Consider the following 20306-nt stretch of genomic DNA (forward strand, 5'->3'; position numbering starts at 1 on the left):
TCAATTCCTTTTCCAAAGAGGAAAATGCCTTGCAACATTTCTGTAAGACGAAAGAAGCTGCAGGTCTCTCTTACCTTCACTTGGACCTATAGGTCTCAAACTATGACAAGGTAAGTTACTTCAACACAAGGATGAGTTCAAGCTCTGCATAAGTATAGGGTGGTTAATCTTACGATGCGAAGAAAAGCTCTATAATGGCAGTAGCATTCCCTCTTGATGATGCCAGCTTTATTTTAAAAGTTCCTCTTTGTTGCTGCCTTCTCCTCTCTCTTCTTCCCCCAAAACTCCTCTCCTCTTTCATGCACTTCCCGTGCTCACGGGCTCACCTGCTCACCCCTCTAACACCAAGTTCTGCTTCTGCCTCCTTTGTCCCTGTTCCCCGTGCTCCTAGTGTTGCTATTTCTCCAACTCCTCCCTTTCCCAAGCCTCTTCTCCTCAGAGCACTAGTGGGGGTGACAAGCCTGGAGCAACAGGGAAAGAGGACAGACTGTCAGGAGGAAGCAGCAGCAGTGGTTCAACACCATGGAGGTATCTCCAGACACAGAGGCTGCTGCTGTTTCTCCAGACTCTGTGGCTACCATCTGCCCACACAAGTATAAAAGTTCAGGCAATGACGGCACCAGCACGGGTCTGACAGCTGTACTAAGGATTGTCCTATAGTCCTTAAAAAAGCAAAGGGACCCTTCTTCTTGTTTCTATGCTCCTTCATTTGACCTGATCAATATCCTTTTGCTGACTAAACTCTTATCATAATTCTCTGGTTTGATGACCAACATGCCACCATCCTCCATGGTACACAATTCACCAATATTGTACACAGATATATCTGTGTAAACTACAGAGTTGATTATTTTTCTTCAAAGCAGTACTACACAGCAGTTCTATCTGGCATGCTGCTGCCCAGCAGATAAATTCAGGTATAATTTCATGCATTACAGGATTGAATTACAACATAACATTCCAAGCACATGGTAGGATGTCATAGCACGGTAATTCCAGTCCTACCTCTGACACTGCCATCAGTATTATCTGCCTTAGTTTCCTTACACGAGGTGTTGTGTTACGGACATGATACCACATGAAATCAACAACCATCAGGTTTAAAAGAAGCAATCAGCAGCACTTGTTCACAAGGCATAACTCAATGCTAGAATTTATTCCTACCAGAATTTATGGAGGCCAACAATTTAGATGGGTTAAAAAATATGTCAGATACAAATACGGAAGTAAATCCCACCCATGACTATTAAACACAAAGTTCCTAAACTCACCTTGCTGGAAGCATCTTTGATTGAAGGAGAAGAAGGACACATGATGCATGTCCTTTTGGATGCCATTTTCCATTGGCATCTGCCACTAGACGGATAGACTTTTGGTCCAACCCAGTGCAGCTCTTCTCATGTTCTAAATGGTTTGTGTTTGGAAATTTTTACATCTTTTTTTCTTAACTGGTAGAGTTTTACTGGTAGGTATCTGTTACTGACAGTTATTTACTGTTCAAAATACTGAGGCATTAACCAGCCTACTCTGTGGAAACTTTATTAAACAAAATATAATTCTATACTGTTCAGTTTATCAGACAATCTGATAAATCTCATTTCAAGGTCTTTTCAGTCTTCGTGGGACAGACACAATTGAGCTAGCAAAGGCCACACAACTTGTATAAAAGAAGAAAAAAAAGATTACCAGCAACAGCATTAGAAGAAACCCAGTGAAATCTAACCATCAAAACAGAAGGATTCAAAACACTTAAATGCATTAGTCCATAGGTGAAGAGCCAACATTCAAAGTAAAAGACAGTCAGAATATTTCAATTTTCCATTAATGATTCCACCTGTTTTAAAAATATCTCAGTCCTCTGCCTGAGGAAGCAGGAAAGGAGAAACGACTTGCAGCCATGGTAGAATTGCAGAAAGGGGCTCTACATGCAGGTTTTGCCGTATTAAACACATCAGTGACACACTTCCCTAGCACATAATCGGTGCATGTCAAGAGAGATTCCTGTCTTCTTTAAAGGTTAATAACCTTCTCATGCTATGACTTGTCAAACACAAAGAATCCCAGGCTCTACGGCACAGGCAGTGTGGACAAGCCTTCCCCTTCCATGGCCCAAAAATGGCTACGCCTGTAGAGACCACATGAAAATAAAAGGCCTGCACTTTGTAACAGGAAGAAGCTGCTGACAGCTACTTACAACTTTAAAACGTCTGACTGTAGTTAATTTGAATCAACAGTAAATAATCCAGAAGAGAAAAAGTTGAGAATTAAGCTTATGGCAGCTATTTTGACGTTCTGTTAAAACTAACTCCTGCGAAAGTTCTGATCTCCTCTCACTTCAGAGACCTCTGTGGCCCTCACACAGACCCATCTCTACCTGTTTTCCAGGATTCACAATCACTCTCATGGTGAATATTGACTTCTGAGAACACTTAATCCTAAAACTCCAGATAATGCTGGGTAACATCAAAAGTATTGATACTAATCATCAAAGACACTCAAATTGCTTTAAGACCATTCCCAAGAGACCCAGAAGTCAGTCTGTTTGTCTCTCTCTCTTACATATCCACATTTTCCAAACTACCACTCAACACTGATTTCTTTATAGGGCATTATATTTCTCTGGCACCAACAGGGACAGAGGGACTCTTCCCAGTAGTATGCCAGTTGTCTGTCTCAGCTGTCTAGAATGGTCACAGACCTCCCCACTTCAATAACAAACTGTCAATAGTTACTGACGCCCTTCCATCTGACCCAAAATACTTGTTCAGCTCTTTTGCTGTATATAGTACAATACCCTATGGTTCCCTCGCTTTTAGGTTCTGAATTGCCATCCCTTCAACACATGTCTCTCCTTGTTACATGCTCAATAAAGCAAAGACACACAAGTATCAGTTGAATTATTTGCTCCTGTGTTTGGCTTGTCTCCTTAGAGTTAATACACCACACATGCTTTGTGTTAAATACTAGCTTCATATTTTAAGACAGCAAAGCCACAACTTACACATAGTTTATGGCATTTTACCGTCAAATTGCAGTGAGTATCCCATATTGCGTTTTCAGTTACCAGTCACTGACTAGCTGTGTGACCTTGGGCAAGTGACAACTCATTTGGTGGATAATCTTAAGAAAGTAATTTAGCTGCTGAGTGTCCTCATTTCTCTTATCTCTGAAATGAGCATAAGACAAATACATTTCTGATTTGAGATCGAAAGTCTGTTAGGAGCTCCTCCTGTGCCTCAGAGAATTCAGAGTAAAGCAGGTGTACTACTGCCTACCCAACATACACTGAGAGCTGAAGCTGATTTCAGTGATTTACTTTGTCACCTCTGGAAGTAAGGTGTTCCTACTACAGAATGTGATCAGGTGTCCTGGGCAATGTACGTGCTGTGTTTGGAGCCTAATGTTACCATTACCTTAATGGCTAAATCACAGTGTTCGCTGGCAGTAGTGAGCTGTTCAATGTGTCTATCCACTTCTGCTACCGATAAATTGCAGCTGCTCTTCTTCCTCCCGCAGACAACACTTTCCAGACCTGTCAGCACTCTTTGCAGTTCTGAATTCAAGTCACTACAGTTATCTAAAAGAAAGCAAAACAAAATAAAACAAACATTGCAACCACTAGTGACTCAGTGAAAAAACAAACTCTAACCCAGGAAGTGCCTGTTGCAGAACAGCCAGGACTGATATTGTTCAAGGAACGTCCTTGCAATCTGCCACTTTTTCCTCACCAACACACACCTATTTTTTCCTTATCAACTGAAATCACGAGTTACTTCCCATTTGACAAATAACACCCTCCCTACTTATCTGAAGTGTATATTCTCTCTTCAAAATGTTTCTTTTCTGAAGGACAGCATTTTAAGACATGCAACATGCTCACATACTATGCCATTTCTTTTTTGTTACTCTTATTGCTATTCAGGGCCTATTACCCTGATTTTATTACACTCAAAGGTTTTTCTTTTCAAATACAATTATTCTTCTGCCTAGTAATTCAAGGACATCATGACAATGTTTTTCAGAGGAATTTTTGTGGCTATACTCAAGCACTGCCTGCTTTAAAAATTCCTGGTGTTTACATAAATGATCCCTACTGACTATATTTCATTTTCATGGCTATTTCTTCTTCAAATGCAACTGCAGAATATTCAGGGACCATAGCAGGACACCTACTATTGCTGTGTTATATACTACAGCCATACTAGCAACACACACAACAATATTTTAATTATAAAATGTGGCAGAGAATCACTTCCTTTTCTGTCTTCAGGCAAAGCTCTTCTAGTGCTTTGTGCACTGCCACAGCATCCTCCATTTCTGTTAAAACAAGTTGGTCTCAGTACCTTGTTAGCTGACTTCATGAATTATTCTTGTTTTCCTTACACTCGTATCTGGCGACGGTGGCAGTTCTTAAGGCAGACACATGGTAGAATTCATCCTTGCGCTGCCTCTTGTATGTGCTGGTTAGTAATTCTAGCTTAATAGTTAAAAGATTGCAATAACTACCACCTGCACAGCACACAAGTGGTGCACTACAAGACAGCAGCAAACTAGCAGTTCCTATACCTCGCTAAGAACAGTGGCAGGCATTCTTCCTGGAGGGTGTTACTTCTATATTACCATTGCAAGAGTTTCACCATGGTCAGAATTCCCTAGTAGCCTCATAGCTGTGGTTCTCACAGGGAACTAAAGGAGTGTGGCATCGAACTGTGTCTGAAATTTAACAGCCATGAGACATCGGACTATTGTAGGCTCCCCTGAAAACTCTCTGTACAAGAGAAGACTGAAAGCAGGTGGATGAAGGGATGAGATGATCAGAGAGTAAGAAACTGTAAAAATCATTACCACAAGTCTAATTCTGTAGCCTAACGCACATAAACATGAACCTATTGCTGACCAAAAAACAAGAGTTTACAATAATGTCACAGTATTGTAGGAAAAACATGAATGGGCAACATATCCAAAATTTGACTCTTAAAGTTATATTCACTAGTTCTCAACTAGCAGCCACCCATAATGTAATTGTTGTAACAGTACCAAAAATTCCTTTATAACACTCATAAGCAGCATATACTATTCAGGATGCTTAATTGTAAAAACCTCTCTTTTGTCTGCTTGGATTTGTTTCCATAATACCTTCTATAACAGACATTTTGTCTATTTAAACAACCTTCAGAAAGACCTTTTATGCTGAGTTTTTCTCCTACAGTAACATTTTCCCCAAAAATAAGGGTTTCCAATAATGAGAAACTCGTTTCTCACAGAAAACCACTACAACCCAATCATAAACTCTGCAAGACATATTGAAGAGCGTTCATCATTTTAGCTCTCAGTATTTTATTGCCTGTAGCAAAAGAGTAGCATATCCACATGCATTAGTGTATGACGTATTCTTGTTTTTAGTAAGTCACTGATGCTACTTCCATTAGGGTGGTAAGCAAGGTCATGCACATGGTTATCAGCTTCTGATTTTTTCTCCTTATATGCCTATATCTAGAAGAATTTAAAAATTTATACATATTTGTATATATATATATATGAGTATGTATGTATACACACACACACACATACACACAAAAGGATTTATTTTCAAAGGAATATGGGAAGAAAACCAAAAAAGGACAGATCTACGTATAGAAGGAAAACACAGAAAAATGCAAGAATACCTAGAGTGAACATTATTACTTTATCCCTTGCTATGTTTCATTGTATTGCCTTGTTTCCCAGTTAGCAGAAACTTAAATGGTTAACTTTCTGTTAATGTACACAAACCCATGAAGAACAAAACCAAAGCCCTAACCCCAAAATAAATACTGAAAAGTAAATTACTTAGATTTTGTCAAGAGAAAAAAAAAAAAAAAAGGAAAGAAAATTGAAGGGAAAAAAGTACTCATGTTAGAATTTCTTCATGTAGGAACTTTAATAATAAACATTAATTTTTAAAAGCAAAAACCTCTACTAAAATATTCTGACTACATACAATATTTTTTGAATTCTTTATTTCAGACACTTAGTGATTACATTATTATTAATACTGCTCTATCAATATTTCTAGAAATTAAAGACATTGAAATATAAATGTGCTGTGGCAGGTCTCAGATTTATAAAGAAATACAGCTCCAGAGCTCATGTATTCATATAAATTTAAGAAACCATAGGGAAAATCTCTTTTATGTGGTTGCCTACAATACTGATATATTTTCTACATTATTAAACTACACTTGATGGCAATGAATATGATGCCCAAAAGTCAGCTTACTCTCAGGTCCATTCCTCTATAAGGCATTGTACTGGAAAAAACAGCAAAAAATTCTTAATAATGAAGTGTACTGCTCCAAACAAGTGGACATTGTTTTAATACAGTTTCTTATATACAAAAGCATATATTACATGTTCCATTACAATCATTAAAGCCTCACATAGAGTTAATAGCTTAATATTTAAGGATCACCAGTTCTGCAACAGGGCTTAAGACTGCCATTTAAACGATTTCCTAAAACACCACTCATGTACAGTATCACCCACAGAAGCTCACAGGCACCCAGTTAGTTTACCTAGGGAAGAAAATGAAGACCAACTATTTGGTTTTAAATACAAATGAAGAGAATTAGTATTCTGAAGATAATTCCAGAAGCCAGTCATAGTGAGGACTACACCAGATTTCTATGGGGCTCAGCAATTGAGCCAAATACTTAAAACATTATCATACTTATATTGCAAACTTGATAGAGTAATTATTCCATATTTGGAGGATGTTCAAATGATCAGTAATTGTACTTGGATGACAAAACAGATGAAATTCTGAAGGAAAGATGCTTGCCCTCTTAGTTCTTAACCAGAAAAAATTAGTTACAGACTGTCTGGAGGCGGTGCCTCCTTGTACTATACTTGAACAGCTTGTGTCAGATTTATCTTTGTCTAAATTCACTTCAGTAAGCTATCCCTATTTTACACTTTAAAAAGGCTCTCAATTTCCAAAAAGTGCCAACATCCTTTATAGTTAGGCTGTAAAAGAACTGGACAGATAGTTCCACATTTTCCCCCCAACTTTTACTGTCTGTAATTATTTTCTAGAGCTAGACTACTTTACAGGAGCAGGTATGCGAACAGCTTTTTTCCCCCCCCGCCTCTTCTTCCCTGAAAGTCATGAACTCTCCTGAAGAGATCATTCCATTTTAGACTCCATAGTTATTCTGCATCAAGGCACAGAGGTCACTTGACATACAAGTTCGCAGTAATAGAGAAGCTCAGCATTTGTTGCAATTAGCATAGCCTAGACTCGTATATTTCCTCACTAAATATTTGGATTTGCATTTCAAAGGCTATCATGTCTTTTTGCAGTGAGAAGGCATCATGTATGCTAAGATGCACAACTTACCCATATCTGCAGTGACCACGGTGGACTGATTCTCCGGTACTGAAACAGAATTCTGGTCCATGCTGCGTGAGTCTTCATTAACCTCATGCTGGCTTTGGCTGAGCTCTGACCGCAGCTCTGAATACTCATCTTCCTCCCTGGGAGAGAGAGCAAAGAGGGAAATAAAATCCTCTGAGGAAAAATGTTCCTCTGTGACACTTACTTCAGACCTGTAAACTGAGCCACAGGATACAATCCACACAAGCCTAAAGGTTTTGTCCAGACAGTAAAGAAGGGTTTATAACCCTTACCACAAAGCAGCTGTGCTGTGCCCACAACACCCACTTCCAGCAGCCAGGGCTTCTTTTCCATTTCTTTATTTCCAAATTCATTATTACTCCAGACCACCATTCAAGGAAATAACGGGTGGAACTGAGTGCAAGCAAGAACGCATGCAAGAAGGACATAACGCTGTTCTGCAGTAACTCTCCAGCTGACAAGTCTTAATCAGCACAAGTGGCTTTTCATCCCAAAGTGGATTAGCAATAACTGATTTTGGTCTCTTTCTCAGTTCAAGGATGTAATCGGTTTGTGTGCAAAGCAAGCGTGCACATGCACGTACCTGCATACGTGTATGCTCCTAGGGACGGGTAGGTTTTTCATTTTCTCTTCTCAAAAAGAGGAGAATACATAAGTCAGTATAGTGCTGAACTGCTGGAGTTAGTGGAAAATAAAAGGCCTCAATTACCTAAGTTTTAACTTATTTGTCAAGCTGGTTCTACTAAAATAATGGAAGACACAGAAGATTTCAGCTAAAGCTAATGAGCTTAAAAAATAAGGGCTTTTCCTTTTTGTCTCCACATGAATAGTTCAAAGCACTGGGAAAGAAGATAAGTAAATGAATAATAGCTTTGCCTGAGAGCATTTATAAACTTTTTTTTCTTTTGATCTACTTGCTGATTCAATGCAGATTTTTTTTTTAATTTCCATAGTGACTGTTTTGACATTAAAGCATATAACTTAAACATGAGAAAAACACCAGTTTACTCAGGTGTATACTTACTGATAAGTTTACTTACTGATAAGTAAGTAAACAGTCATCATTTGGTTACACACTAAATCAAATGCAGAGATTCATTTTGCTCCAGATTCAGCAGAAAAGTGTGAGAAGGGAACTGTCTGGGTTTGGAAACAAGAAGAAATAGCAAAGAGGTATCTGGGGTTCTGCATCTGGGAGGGGCACCTCTAACGTTAGTTCTGCTGTGTGCATGCTACATGGTGATAAGCGTTTCTTGCAGAAATCTTGCAGGATTTAGCCTAGAGGCGTTTCTGGATTTGCCAGGCAAAATAGCAGAGAAGATGGCCCATGCATACAGAGAAGAGCAACAGAAGTACAGTCAGCTCCCAAACTAGATGACATGGCAATTTATAAACCAGGCCAACTCAAAATAGGAACTTCAGCTTGCTTGCCAAGCAGGGTTTCCCAAGGTACTGAGATGTAATTTCTACAGGAACTATTACTCTCTTCTACCCCTTACATTTACTTCAGTGCAAAGAAAGTCTGACTTTATCAGAAGCACTTAGTGACTATTATTAAACAAAAATGCAGACCAGCTGTTTAAAATTGTGATTTAGATCAAAGAAAGGTCTTTAAGGTACCATGCAATACATGTTTAAGACAGTGTGAGAGCTAAGTAATGAACAGCAGGAATTAAAACAGTGTAATGAAGACATGTAAGTGTGAGTTAATGCTCCATAAATTTGTTTATTATTAGCCACAGCACAAGCCAGCAATAATTAGCTTTAGACAAAACAATTACCAAGCACTCAAACAACTGCAATTTTTGATCTGAAGGTAATTGATTTTTTCATTTATGAAACAATTAGTCCCACATTTTTAAAACGTGAATTACATCTTCGAATGCACAGAAGAGTATACTTATCATAGAACAATGCCACACACAATAATAATTTCTCAGCAATCTTCTTTTGACTCTTGTTGCATAGACTTTCTGTTTAAAATCCAATACAGTTTTGTCTAGCTAGCACTAGTGCTGTTTTTTCAATATTACCACCATCAGTCTCTTGTGGCAGTTGGCAAGAATGCCATGTGGCAGGACTCACACCTTTCTGACAGCTCAAGCCAGAAGTCAGTTTCTGAATTAACACACACTTCTAATACCGGACCAGAAAGATCAGAAATCCATTTCTGGTAAAGCAACAGCAAAGTGGTCTCCCTACCACCGCTCTCATGGGGGGCAGACTGTGGGCTAAAAACACAAGGGGGAACTCCAGGGGAGCAATGTACCAAAAATATAAATTCTCCCTTTAAAACTGAGAATCCTCTTTACCCAAAAGAGAAGAGTCCTCCAGTGGCGCTGGAAATGCACAATGCTCAGCAGCTGGCAACAACTGGCCATTGAGCCCCTGACACACCACCCAGAATGTGGAGGCATTGCAGCTTCCTAGTTGCTGCCATCATCTAGGGCCTGGCTGGAGAAAGCAGGTATTAGTTCTCCTATGGGCCCCAGGGACACCCAGTTACTGGAATGTTGTGGCAGAGTTGGAGACAATAAAAATCAGGCTGTTCTAAGCACAGAACACCCTGGAATCAATGTTGGAGCCAAAAAAAAAATGTGGTTTACAGGTACATCTGCACTTACTGGTTTCTTCATGTTCAGGTTCAGACACCAAGGAAAACTTGCCCAAAACCAGCACACTTTCAGCATTCTTTCACATCACTGACAAGTTCTGCCAGGGTGCTGGCAAGGCACACATTCTCTTCATGGATACAGACAGAGTGTAGTTTTATACTTCAGGTGCCAGTAGTTTTTCAACAATCATTCTACTTGAACAAGTATTTTTAAGGCATTCCAAGACCTTCAGATAGAGCATACTACAGGTGTATGTGGCATTGCAACCCAGAGATTGACTGCTCCCTGTGTATACCCTCTGAACCCATTCATTTGTGAACAAATAGTGACACACTCAACACAACATGGGAATTAATCACTGAAGGCAGCTGGGACTGGGCATTGTATGCTGATGCCAACACTATCACACCCTCACTGCCATTTGAATTGAATCCAAGCTTCTACCTAGCACATATTTAGAAGCTACTATTAGACCTCAGGACATTGTGTAAATATGACTATAAGTGCCATCTGTTATTTTGCATGATGCTAAGTTTATTCACTCTCCTTCTACCTCATTAAATCCAAAACAACAGGCTTTCTGAATATATTTCAGATTAAAAGCTGTAAATCTGAACAAATGGTTTTACAGCAATGGGTTACAAGCTTCTTGACAACTGTTTCAAATTATCCTTTGCAGGCACCAATATTCAACAGTTTGGTGTTAAAATTACTTATTAAAGTTGCACAGATGTATCCAAACAGCCACTGGTTTAGAACTAAAAGCAACTCGATCTCTTCTTTTTTCCTCCATTTGACATCTAAGAATGACTGCCAGTCATAGGCCAAAGTTGTTTTTGACAACCAACTTACAAATGATTTTGCCAGCCAAAGACATGATTAAGAGTTGAGTTTAAATGAAGATAAGGCAATACTCAAAACCTCTCAAGTCAGGAATATCACCTTTAACATAGACATAATTCCCTTTTAGTACACTACCGTGTAATTTGAAAATCCTTTCTGTGCTTCAGAGTTACCAGGTCTATTGCTTATGTCCAAGCATTTACAATAGGACTCTACAACTCAGAAGATGTATTTGATTGGCTTTGCTGTCTTATAAATTGTACACACTTGGAAAGACAATGGGACTAGGCATACACCTTGTCAAAGGATAGAGAACCAATGAATGTAAAAATAGTATTCTACAAATTGAAACAGCAGAAGTAGGGCTAACGCTATGCCACCAGCATCCACTTGACATGCTAACAGGAACTCCGTGGTAGGACCACTATGGGGAAGGTCATCACTCTACAAGAAGCGGACAAAATGTACTCTGCACAACCTTCATAGACTCTTCCTCCCAACAGTCTTTCAGAGTTTGACAAAAGCCTGTGACTTAAGTTTTACAACAAACTTAAGCACAAAATTAGCTACCTCCTCCCACTCTCTCCCTAATAATGTAGACAAGAACAGTGAGACAGTATCACACTGTTCTGTAATTTTCCAACAAAAAAACAGACAAAGTTTACATCTCCACACTGCTCAAATAAAAGAAGCATCCTCATCCTAGTGGACCACTTCTTTAGTGTCTTTTTGCTCCCAAATCACTACCTTCTTGAGCTGGTAGTGGGTAAATTCTGCAGTCACACATGAAGAACTAGGCAAGCAAGTGGCTCATCTACTAGCATAGTATGAGTACAGGCAACTTTCCTTTTAGCCTTAATATTAAATCAGTTGCAGCTGTATTTCAGCTTTTTTTGCCCTTTTTTTTTCTTTTTAAATGAGGTTGTGCTTCCAAACCAGCTGGGCTGTCTAGAGCAGCGACAGGGAGATGAGACAATTGCAGATGAATGTTGGCTTGCTCCCCCAACCATAGTGAGCTCATTTTCCTTAGGGAATGCTAGAAGAACATAGTGCAAGAGCAGCAGCTAACTCCATGTGGCCACACACATGGAGCTTGTTGCACCCAAGAAACAGCAAGCAAACCTAGAACAATCCTGGAAACTCCTAAAAATACTCTTGTAAGATTATTGTAACTAAGATCAACATATCAGATATACCTGGGAAGAGGCACAGGCTGTAGACATGTGATTTAAGCTTTCTTCTAGAGCTGATATTACTAAAGTACATGAGGAAAAGCCATTACGCTTCAAACTGTGTAGAACCCCTGACACTGCAAGGGAACCTCACCGCCCGCCCCCCCCCAAAAAAAGTGAGAAAAATTATCGGAATGGAGAATACTAACTAGTTTATACAGCCTGCCAACACTCCTCGAGCTGTTGCAATACCTTATTCAGATTTAAACACTACTTCTGGTTACTTTCTGCCCTACTTTTTGAGGATACTAGTCACATTCAAACAAAGAGCCACAGATTTAAAGATAGTAGAGCTTAAGGAGGATAGTCAAATACCCTCCATGAAACTTTGGTTTCTCCCAGTTGTCTCCAGAATATTTTTGGGTTTTGGAAGGAACCATGAAGCATGTCATAAAGCAGCAGTACATCAAGCTACATATTAGCTTATTTTTACAGCCTAAAAACAATACATGAAAATACTGAACAATCTCTGTGTCAGCGCTGGGGAGATGCTTATCTGCTATGCAGTTAAAGTAAACTCAATAAAACTGTTTCCAGAAAGAGTGCCTAAATTTTATGATAGCACAAGTGAAGCCTCCACTCAGTATTACTTGCAGGTGTCCAAAAGTCAAATTGAAACTAAAATCCCTCTTGTGTTCCAGTTTAGATAAAGAAATAAAGGCTGAGGCCCTGGCAGGGCTGTGCTCGCACATTCCCTTCTCTCAGGACTGTGTTGTTCCAGCTCCCAGGATCACTGTCCCCATCACCAAGGGTGGAGCACCGCGAGTCACATCTGTCCCAGCAAAGACAGCAATTACACCACCCTTGCTCTCAAGAGTGATGCAAGTAGATCCCAGAGTAGATTTACAGGAAGTCACAGCAGGAAGTATCATTTTTCCTTCTTTCAGTTGTCTTTACAAACCCTATGGAATCCCTCCAGTTCTACCTCTGCCATTTTAGGAAGACTCTTACTCCTCTGTTCCCCAGACACTGAATTATTTGCCTCACTTTGCTGTGCGTGCCACAGCTGGCTCGTTTACGGACATGGTTCAACATCCACAGTATCCATCCGATTCCAGTATTTCGTAACTGAGACACCACTTGGCATTTAGCTTGCCACAAAGACTCCAAGCAAACATTTTTTTTTTATTTTATGTAATATTTTTCTTAAATGCCATAGAGTTCTTCTGCCATTCAGGAAAAAAAAAAAAAATCAAGGTAGCTCTCATGCTTCTCAGATTTTGCTTCTCAACCAGTCTTTTCAATTGGTAGAGCTTTATCAGAGAGAAGAGTGGGAAGGGCAGCCAGTAACATACTGAAAAGAAAGGTGAGTTAAAACAAGATGAATGGGAGGTTTGTCTGCAGAAATATCAAGCATGAACGAACAAGGGAGTCACAGGGATTTTTTTAAAGGGAAATACTACGGGTTTAGAAAATATTTACCTGAAAAATCTCATCATAATCATTGTTAGTTATGACCATGACAGAGTTGGCAGTATTTATCTTCTTAAATAACATTAACATAATGTGACTCTATCACTGCTTTTTCTAGTGGTATGTATGCATGATATTTTCTCCTAATGGTACACCAACCCTTTTTCTTTTTGCATATAAATATTTTCATGAAAGGTCAAGTCAGTAGTTGGAAAAACTTTGCCTAGTAGAAACATTTACAAGGAAGAACAAATGAAGCAGTTACCAAAAATCTTGCAGCTAATAGGCAAAAGAAAATGAAAATTTGCCACACAAGTAGACCAACAACACTGTCTATAAAACTGTCAAATTTAATGAGATGTTCTCTAGAAAAATCCATAGATTCTAGCAGTTTAGTTGCATCCTCATAAGCTAAACTTTAAGAAGCTCCTTCCTCATTCTAGTCCAACTTTCTTTACATTGAGAATAATGGGTAAAAGCAAGTGAGGAAAAGTAAGTGGTTTTGTGCAGTCAAACGTAAAGTTTATTTAAATACAGTAACAAGTAATGACCTAGTGTAATAGCCCAAGCTTTGCTGCTCCAAGGACAGGCAACAACATGACTTGTACCATAGTGTTTTGTCACGAATACCAGTACAAGTAGATGCAAAACCTACTGAAATAGTTTTAACCCATATTTCTCATTACAAATGATTTGACAGGATGCCACAAAAGAAAATTAAAAGCAGAGGTGCAGGCTTGGTGGCTACATTTTCCTTTATCCAGCACTGCTATCACTTATGTGGTGCCCTGGCATGTATGTTACGCTTAAGGAATATTCAGATGGCACAGTGCACTTCTTTGCAGTGCTTTTTAGGCTTTGCAAAGTGCGGTTTTGCCAGAGAGAATGCAGCAGTTTTGAGCCTCAGGATGATACTCTGCAGAATACCTACCTTAATTATGGCCAGCTACTCAGAACCAGTCATAACAAGCCTAACTACCCTAAAGTCATCATCAAATTTTATTTATAGACTATAATTCACACTGTGTTTTGCACCATTAGTGCACTGGCCCAGAATTTCCAGGAAGTTGCCATACCTTATTGTTGTTCCCTGTAGTCGGTCAATTTTTTTATTTAATTCAGCAATGATACTGTGCAGCTCTGTGATTCGTTCCTCGTAGCGTAGTGTTGTTCGCTCCTGCACGTCTTCGTGCTCTCTCATTAGGTGGGATTGTTCACACTAAAGCAGAGAAGCAAGGAACAGAAAGGGTCTTATGAAAAAACTGGAAACAGATCAGACACAACGCAAAAGTGCACATGATTAATAGTTTTCTCACTTATCAAACCAGTACCTTAGCAAGTACTTTACAGTACCTTAGCAAGACAAAAGGAGGTATGCAAAATATTGACAGGTACACAAAGGTATGTCATCACTAGATGTTAGCAACTGAAAAAATACGCCGTATACTTTTATTATTATTTTTTTCTAAAGGGCAGAAGTTGCCCTTACTGCTTGAACAAAAACATCATTTGCATCTCAAAACAGCTATAAATATCTAATCTTTCAATCTGTGAGATTCATGATGCATCATGAATCTTCAAGGATCTTCCCAACGTGGTCTGAATTAGAACAAGTCCTAAGGCAGAAACCACATTATTATAAAGAAAAGTAACCACACTTTGTGGTTATGACTTCTTCTCTAGTATGAGTATTTGTTTTTATTAGCCTTTGAAGATAACACAGCATATTTTTAATTATTTTAATCCTCTACAATAAAATTCTTATTATTTGAACAATTACACGGCTACAAAGATGTTTGTTTTTCATACATATCATGAAATCCTCATTTTTCTTTCCAACAGAATTTTAAATTCAGTTTCCCTGGCTCACTCTTCATGCCAACAAACACACTACTTCAATTACAGCAAACAATTACCATCTACTGCAATTATGATCCAACAGCACACACTGATTGAAATTATGCTTGGTAGAGGCTGGAAAGAGCAAGACTTCAAAATTTTTGCTTCTGATCCCCTGCAGGAAACAGTCAAGCCTCCTTGCTACCACAGAATGGTATGTATTATGCTGTCAATAACAGAAAATTAGCAAGCCAACCAACAATATAAAAATCACACTCGTTTAGTGAAAACCTGCAACGCAAGATCCTAGTAGCATTTCTAAAGGCTGTAATTTATAGGAATGTATGAGGTCCTCCAACATTGCTGCATCAAAACTTACTTTTTCAAATCAAGGAAACACTATATAGAGGTAACTCCATTCCACAGACTAAAACAAAATAGTTTCTTACTCCAGCTGGAGCCAAAAGCACTTAAAACAGCACTAAGACAAAAGAGACTGTTATCTTCACACTGAATAGGATAGCGAAGGGTCATATTTTAGAAGACTGATAACGTTCACCTGGCTTTTAAAACTTCATGTTGGCAACTGAGATGCCTATACATATATATCATAATGACTATTTATTGTGGGATTATCGCACAACTTATTTCTCACATATCTGTATCTTAACGTTCCATCTGGCTGAAGAACTACCACAGCTTTCACAGTGAAGAACTGAGAAAATGTTTAACAATGCTTTAGAACAGATTTAAGTGCAATAAGAGTTGCTTGTTCTGCCTTTCTAAACCTAAATTTCCTGTGACACAATTTATACTCACAAATGCTACCTAAGCATTATACAGATCAATCAATTATCTGCACTGCTTTTTTTCTTTTAAATCAAAAAGACATTTCAGATGGAGTGTGTAATAATTATGTTCAGACAATAAATAAAACCCCTAGCACTACAATTTTTGCTCTTCTAAGCTATACACTGAAAACCAGAATTTGTTTATCTTGACTGAAGATATATTGACTCCTGCTAATGGACCTCAGCCACAATACCAGACTTGCTTTCTGTTTTCCAGCCATTTCTCCTTGATCATTTTTCAGGATAACCATCATTTAGTGACAGGAATACTTTGTGAACAACCAACAGTCTGGCAATATAAAGACAACAGCTTCATGTATGCTTTTTTAAAAGGCCTCTTGAATTATCTTGGGAAAAAACAACTACAAAAGGCAGAAAGGAAACCTCTGTGAAAGACAGGACATGATGCTAAGAAAGGCTGCTGTGCCCTGGAGGTGGGTACAGAGTTGCATCTCTTAAGTTCTGGTCAGTCATGGCGAGTCTCAACTAAAAAAGGCAAAAGCATCCGAAGAAGAGAAATATACTTCAGTATGAATCCCACAACACAGCAGCTGAAAATTCTTCTGGTTATACAAGATTGCTCCTTATTACGGCGCATTCAACCCAAAGCTTAAAAGGGAAAAGAAACAAATGCATGTTTTGGTACCCACAGCTAACACTTTTTTCTGGGATACTGAATCTGCCCATCACCCACTTTAGTTTCTGTGTTCTTTGAGTCTCAGAGCAGTGACCTGCTAGTGTTCCTGCTTCTTTCCAGGGTGTACATATTCAGCTCTTGCAATTTATTTGCATATGTCAGTCACACAAACTTTTTAAGATAAATACCTTACACCCTTTTCCTCATCCCTGTTTCAGTCTCATACTTAAGTTCTGATCAAAACCATTAAGAGCTCTAATTCTCTGAGAAAACAAACACAGGGATAATTCACTGAGAGGCTGCAAAACACGAGCAGTTGTTGAGATCAGGAGAGAAGGTTCCACCACAGCTCCCAGTGTAAGTGACCTTTGTCTGGTTTTCGGTACAGACTAAACAGGTTATTTCAATTACAGCATAAATTAACAATGCCTGGGGAAACGCTTTTATCTGACCTCTTGATGCTGGGAAACGACCACATGAGCAAGAAGAGTATGAGGGAGCAGGACGATAAGAGAAAATATTTCAACTCAACGGTATTGTCTCAACAGGATTGTACTGCCTAATAATGTACATGATTTCCTAGTGCAAGAAACACTACCAGTGCAGACCTTTATGTTACATCAGCAGTGTTCAGTCAGAGGACAAAAAGAGGACCACGGGAAGCAGTGGTTGGTAAGAGATTGCTCGGTGCCTCAGGCCCTGCGGAGACAAGCACTGGCCACAGCATTGTTCAGGAAGAATACAAGTCATACAAGTCGTAACCTGAACAAGCCACAGTGATAAACCAGTCTAACAGGCTCACAGAAGTGAAAAATCTTTGCTCAACTAAAACAGTATTTTAATTCTAGAGGAGTGGCCAATTTTAAAGTGGCAAACCATTAATCTAATTTTAAGTATAAACACAAGTCCATCATGCCAAATCCTCAATCATGGAAACACACATGGTCAGAATTAATTGTTCAGTGGTATTTTCTGTATATACTTGATGTGGAAGAAGAATACAAGTAAACAGGACTAATCTATGTGAGATAAGTGCAACACACAACAGAACAAATAATTTCAATGTTTATCTGAACATTTCTAGTATTTCTGTGTCAAGTTACTTTGTTAATTGAAAAACTGATGCCTTCTTGAGAAGTTCACATATTCTTATAGGCCTACAAAGTGTTTGCTTTATTTTTATTCTGAAATTCTGCTGTCCTTCCTCATTATATTCTGGAGGACAGTGAAGAAATATTACTGCAGTAATGGAACTTACTGCTGTGTAATACAAGATCCAGAATGATGCAGCAGTCTTTGATACCCTGTGTCTAGAGCTATTATAAAACTCCAAAACTACAAGGACTAAGCACAAAGACCAAGACTACCTTGTGCAAGGAGATGAAACAATAAGAAAGATGTACTAAGTGGACTGTCTATTCTTGTTGTATTTGCTGAAACATTCAACATGTTATTAAATCCCAAGTTCTACCATAAAACTGCAGAACTCAATGTCACAGGATGTAGGAAATGCCAAGAATGTAGACAGATTAGGAAGAAGATTAGATAAATCCACAGAGGACAGGACCATAGAGGACTACTAAATGGGATGCAGCCTCCTGCTCACAGACGTTGGCAGAGAGGTGGGGGAGTATATGCACACACTCTCCCTTCAGACATTCATGATTTATCATTACCAAAGCCAGGATAGCGTGCCAGACAGAGCTAGCAGAGAGCACTACTTTTCTTCTCATAACCACAGAACTTGTGGTTGACCAGTACTTTCAGCAAACTTAATTCGAAAGATCACTTCATTGCCAAATTGTGCACTGATACAAACATAGAGACAAGGAAATCTGCTGTTTTAGTGAAATAATAGAAGGGTGTCAGAAGATGCTATAGCTGGTCTCCACAGACTGCAGTTTTGGGGACGAGCATGATACAACCACCTGTAATCAATTATGTCCGTTTACAAAATTTCAAGCACAGGCTATCCAACTATCTTTCTTCTGCATTTGTCATCCATTACTTGAATTGTGGTTCCTCAAATCACTTCCACTCTGCCAATCGCTAATCTTTTCTTCCAAAGTGTCTCACATGAACCATGAAATGATGGGAAAGGTATTACAAAAAATGTGTTTTAAGGGCCGTATGTTCCAGAGTGCATTTACCATGCCAGATGAAATGAAACATGTGCTGCCTTTTTAAGTATAGTCTCTGCAGAACAGAGATTTAATACTGGCCCCTTAGCATCTGAACACGGTTTACGCAGAACCTCAGACACCTCTTATTTAATTTATGCCTTCTGAACCTCCGATTTGCATTAGTGAGGAAGAAATGCATTAGACAGAGGTTGTAAAGGAAAAAAATTATATGATACGATACATGATATGAATTTGAATGAATCTCTGTAGAGTGGGAGGAAAAGTTCAAAAAATTATGTGAAGTGGAGCATCTACTTGGAAGTGATGCAGTTAGAAAAAGAAGAAAAAGTGGCTCCACCAGAATCTCAGTACTTAAACATAGCCAACACATTGAATATGAGTTGTGCTTGTTTTATGGCTTATTCCTTAAGAAAGATTGTATTTAATTTAATACACAGCCCCAGAAATTTTTATCCAGTGGAGGGCTTTAAAACAAATTTACAATAGCTAAAATATGAAAATTTAATAGAAATTGTACATTAGAAGGTGATTTTTTTAATCTGAAAGCTAGCTAGCACACTAGCTTTCGGATATTGTGATTTTGTGTTCACAGTTTGAGTAGCAGTTGTCATTACACTTGTGTTCACAAGCAGACAACCCATGATCACATAAAAACCCTCAGCACTACACATCGAGCACTGAATACAAATGAATAGTTGCTAACCCATCAAAGAAAACACCAAACAATCTCATGCTAACAGGGCACATGCTAATTCATGTCACCATCAATGAGGATTCATTACTGCACAGGAGCACCTACAGGCACTCTTCATGCGCTGAGAGATGACATAGATAGTTTTAAATAAAGATCTGGAAATAAAACCAGAACACTAACAACAACCTGTGGTTAGTGCAAGACCCTGCAGAGTTATAAATAACAACAGAGTCAGTGTAGTCACGCAGAATGATGTGGATTGTCTGAGTACAGTGGATCCATACGACTGTTTAATGATTGTCAAATGCAGCCTCATATCAAACTGTATATCAGAACAAAAACTGTCTCAGAGTGCAGCCGAAATTAAAAAACGCTCTCAGGATTACAGCTAATAAACAATGTTAACTCCCAGTGTGACTCTGGTTCACATATTGAGGAGACTAAAAATTTTTTTTTTTTATTTCTGGATATTGCATTGATGGTCTGCTATAAGAGTATCATTTACAAGCCCCAAAACCTTAAAAGTAGCTGAAAAAACACCAGGGAATGCACACAAGGGCCAAAACATGATTGGAGGACTGAAGTAAGAGCCTTAAAATCTAGACTGCTTACACATTTCTGCATTTGGCTTGAGTTTAACAA

The 20306-nt window shown here is 38.8% G+C and overlaps 1 protein-coding gene across 2 annotated transcripts in view; it reads right to left on the reverse strand.

The window, feature by feature from the left end:
• The window catches only part of MCC (MCC regulator of WNT signaling pathway), a 213987-nt gene that overhangs the window by 55953 nt on the left and 137728 nt on the right, over positions 1 to 20306 (reverse strand). For both annotated transcript variants that reach the window (XM_082075389.1, XM_082075390.1), the window contains 3 exons: positions 14576 to 14718; positions 7379 to 7515; positions 3414 to 3577 (listed from right to left, as the gene is read on the reverse strand). In XM_082075389.1, the coding sequence (XP_081931515.1) occupies positions 3414 to 3577; positions 7379 to 7515; positions 14576 to 14718 (444 nt within the window). The remainder of the gene's footprint in view (positions 1 to 3413; positions 3578 to 7378; positions 7516 to 14575; positions 14719 to 20306) is intronic.

The sequence above is a fragment of the Streptopelia decaocto genome (assembly GCF_964273445.1).
Source record: "Streptopelia decaocto genome assembly, chromosome: Z".
NCBI lineage: Eukaryota > Metazoa > Chordata > Aves > Columbiformes > Columbidae > Streptopelia > Streptopelia decaocto.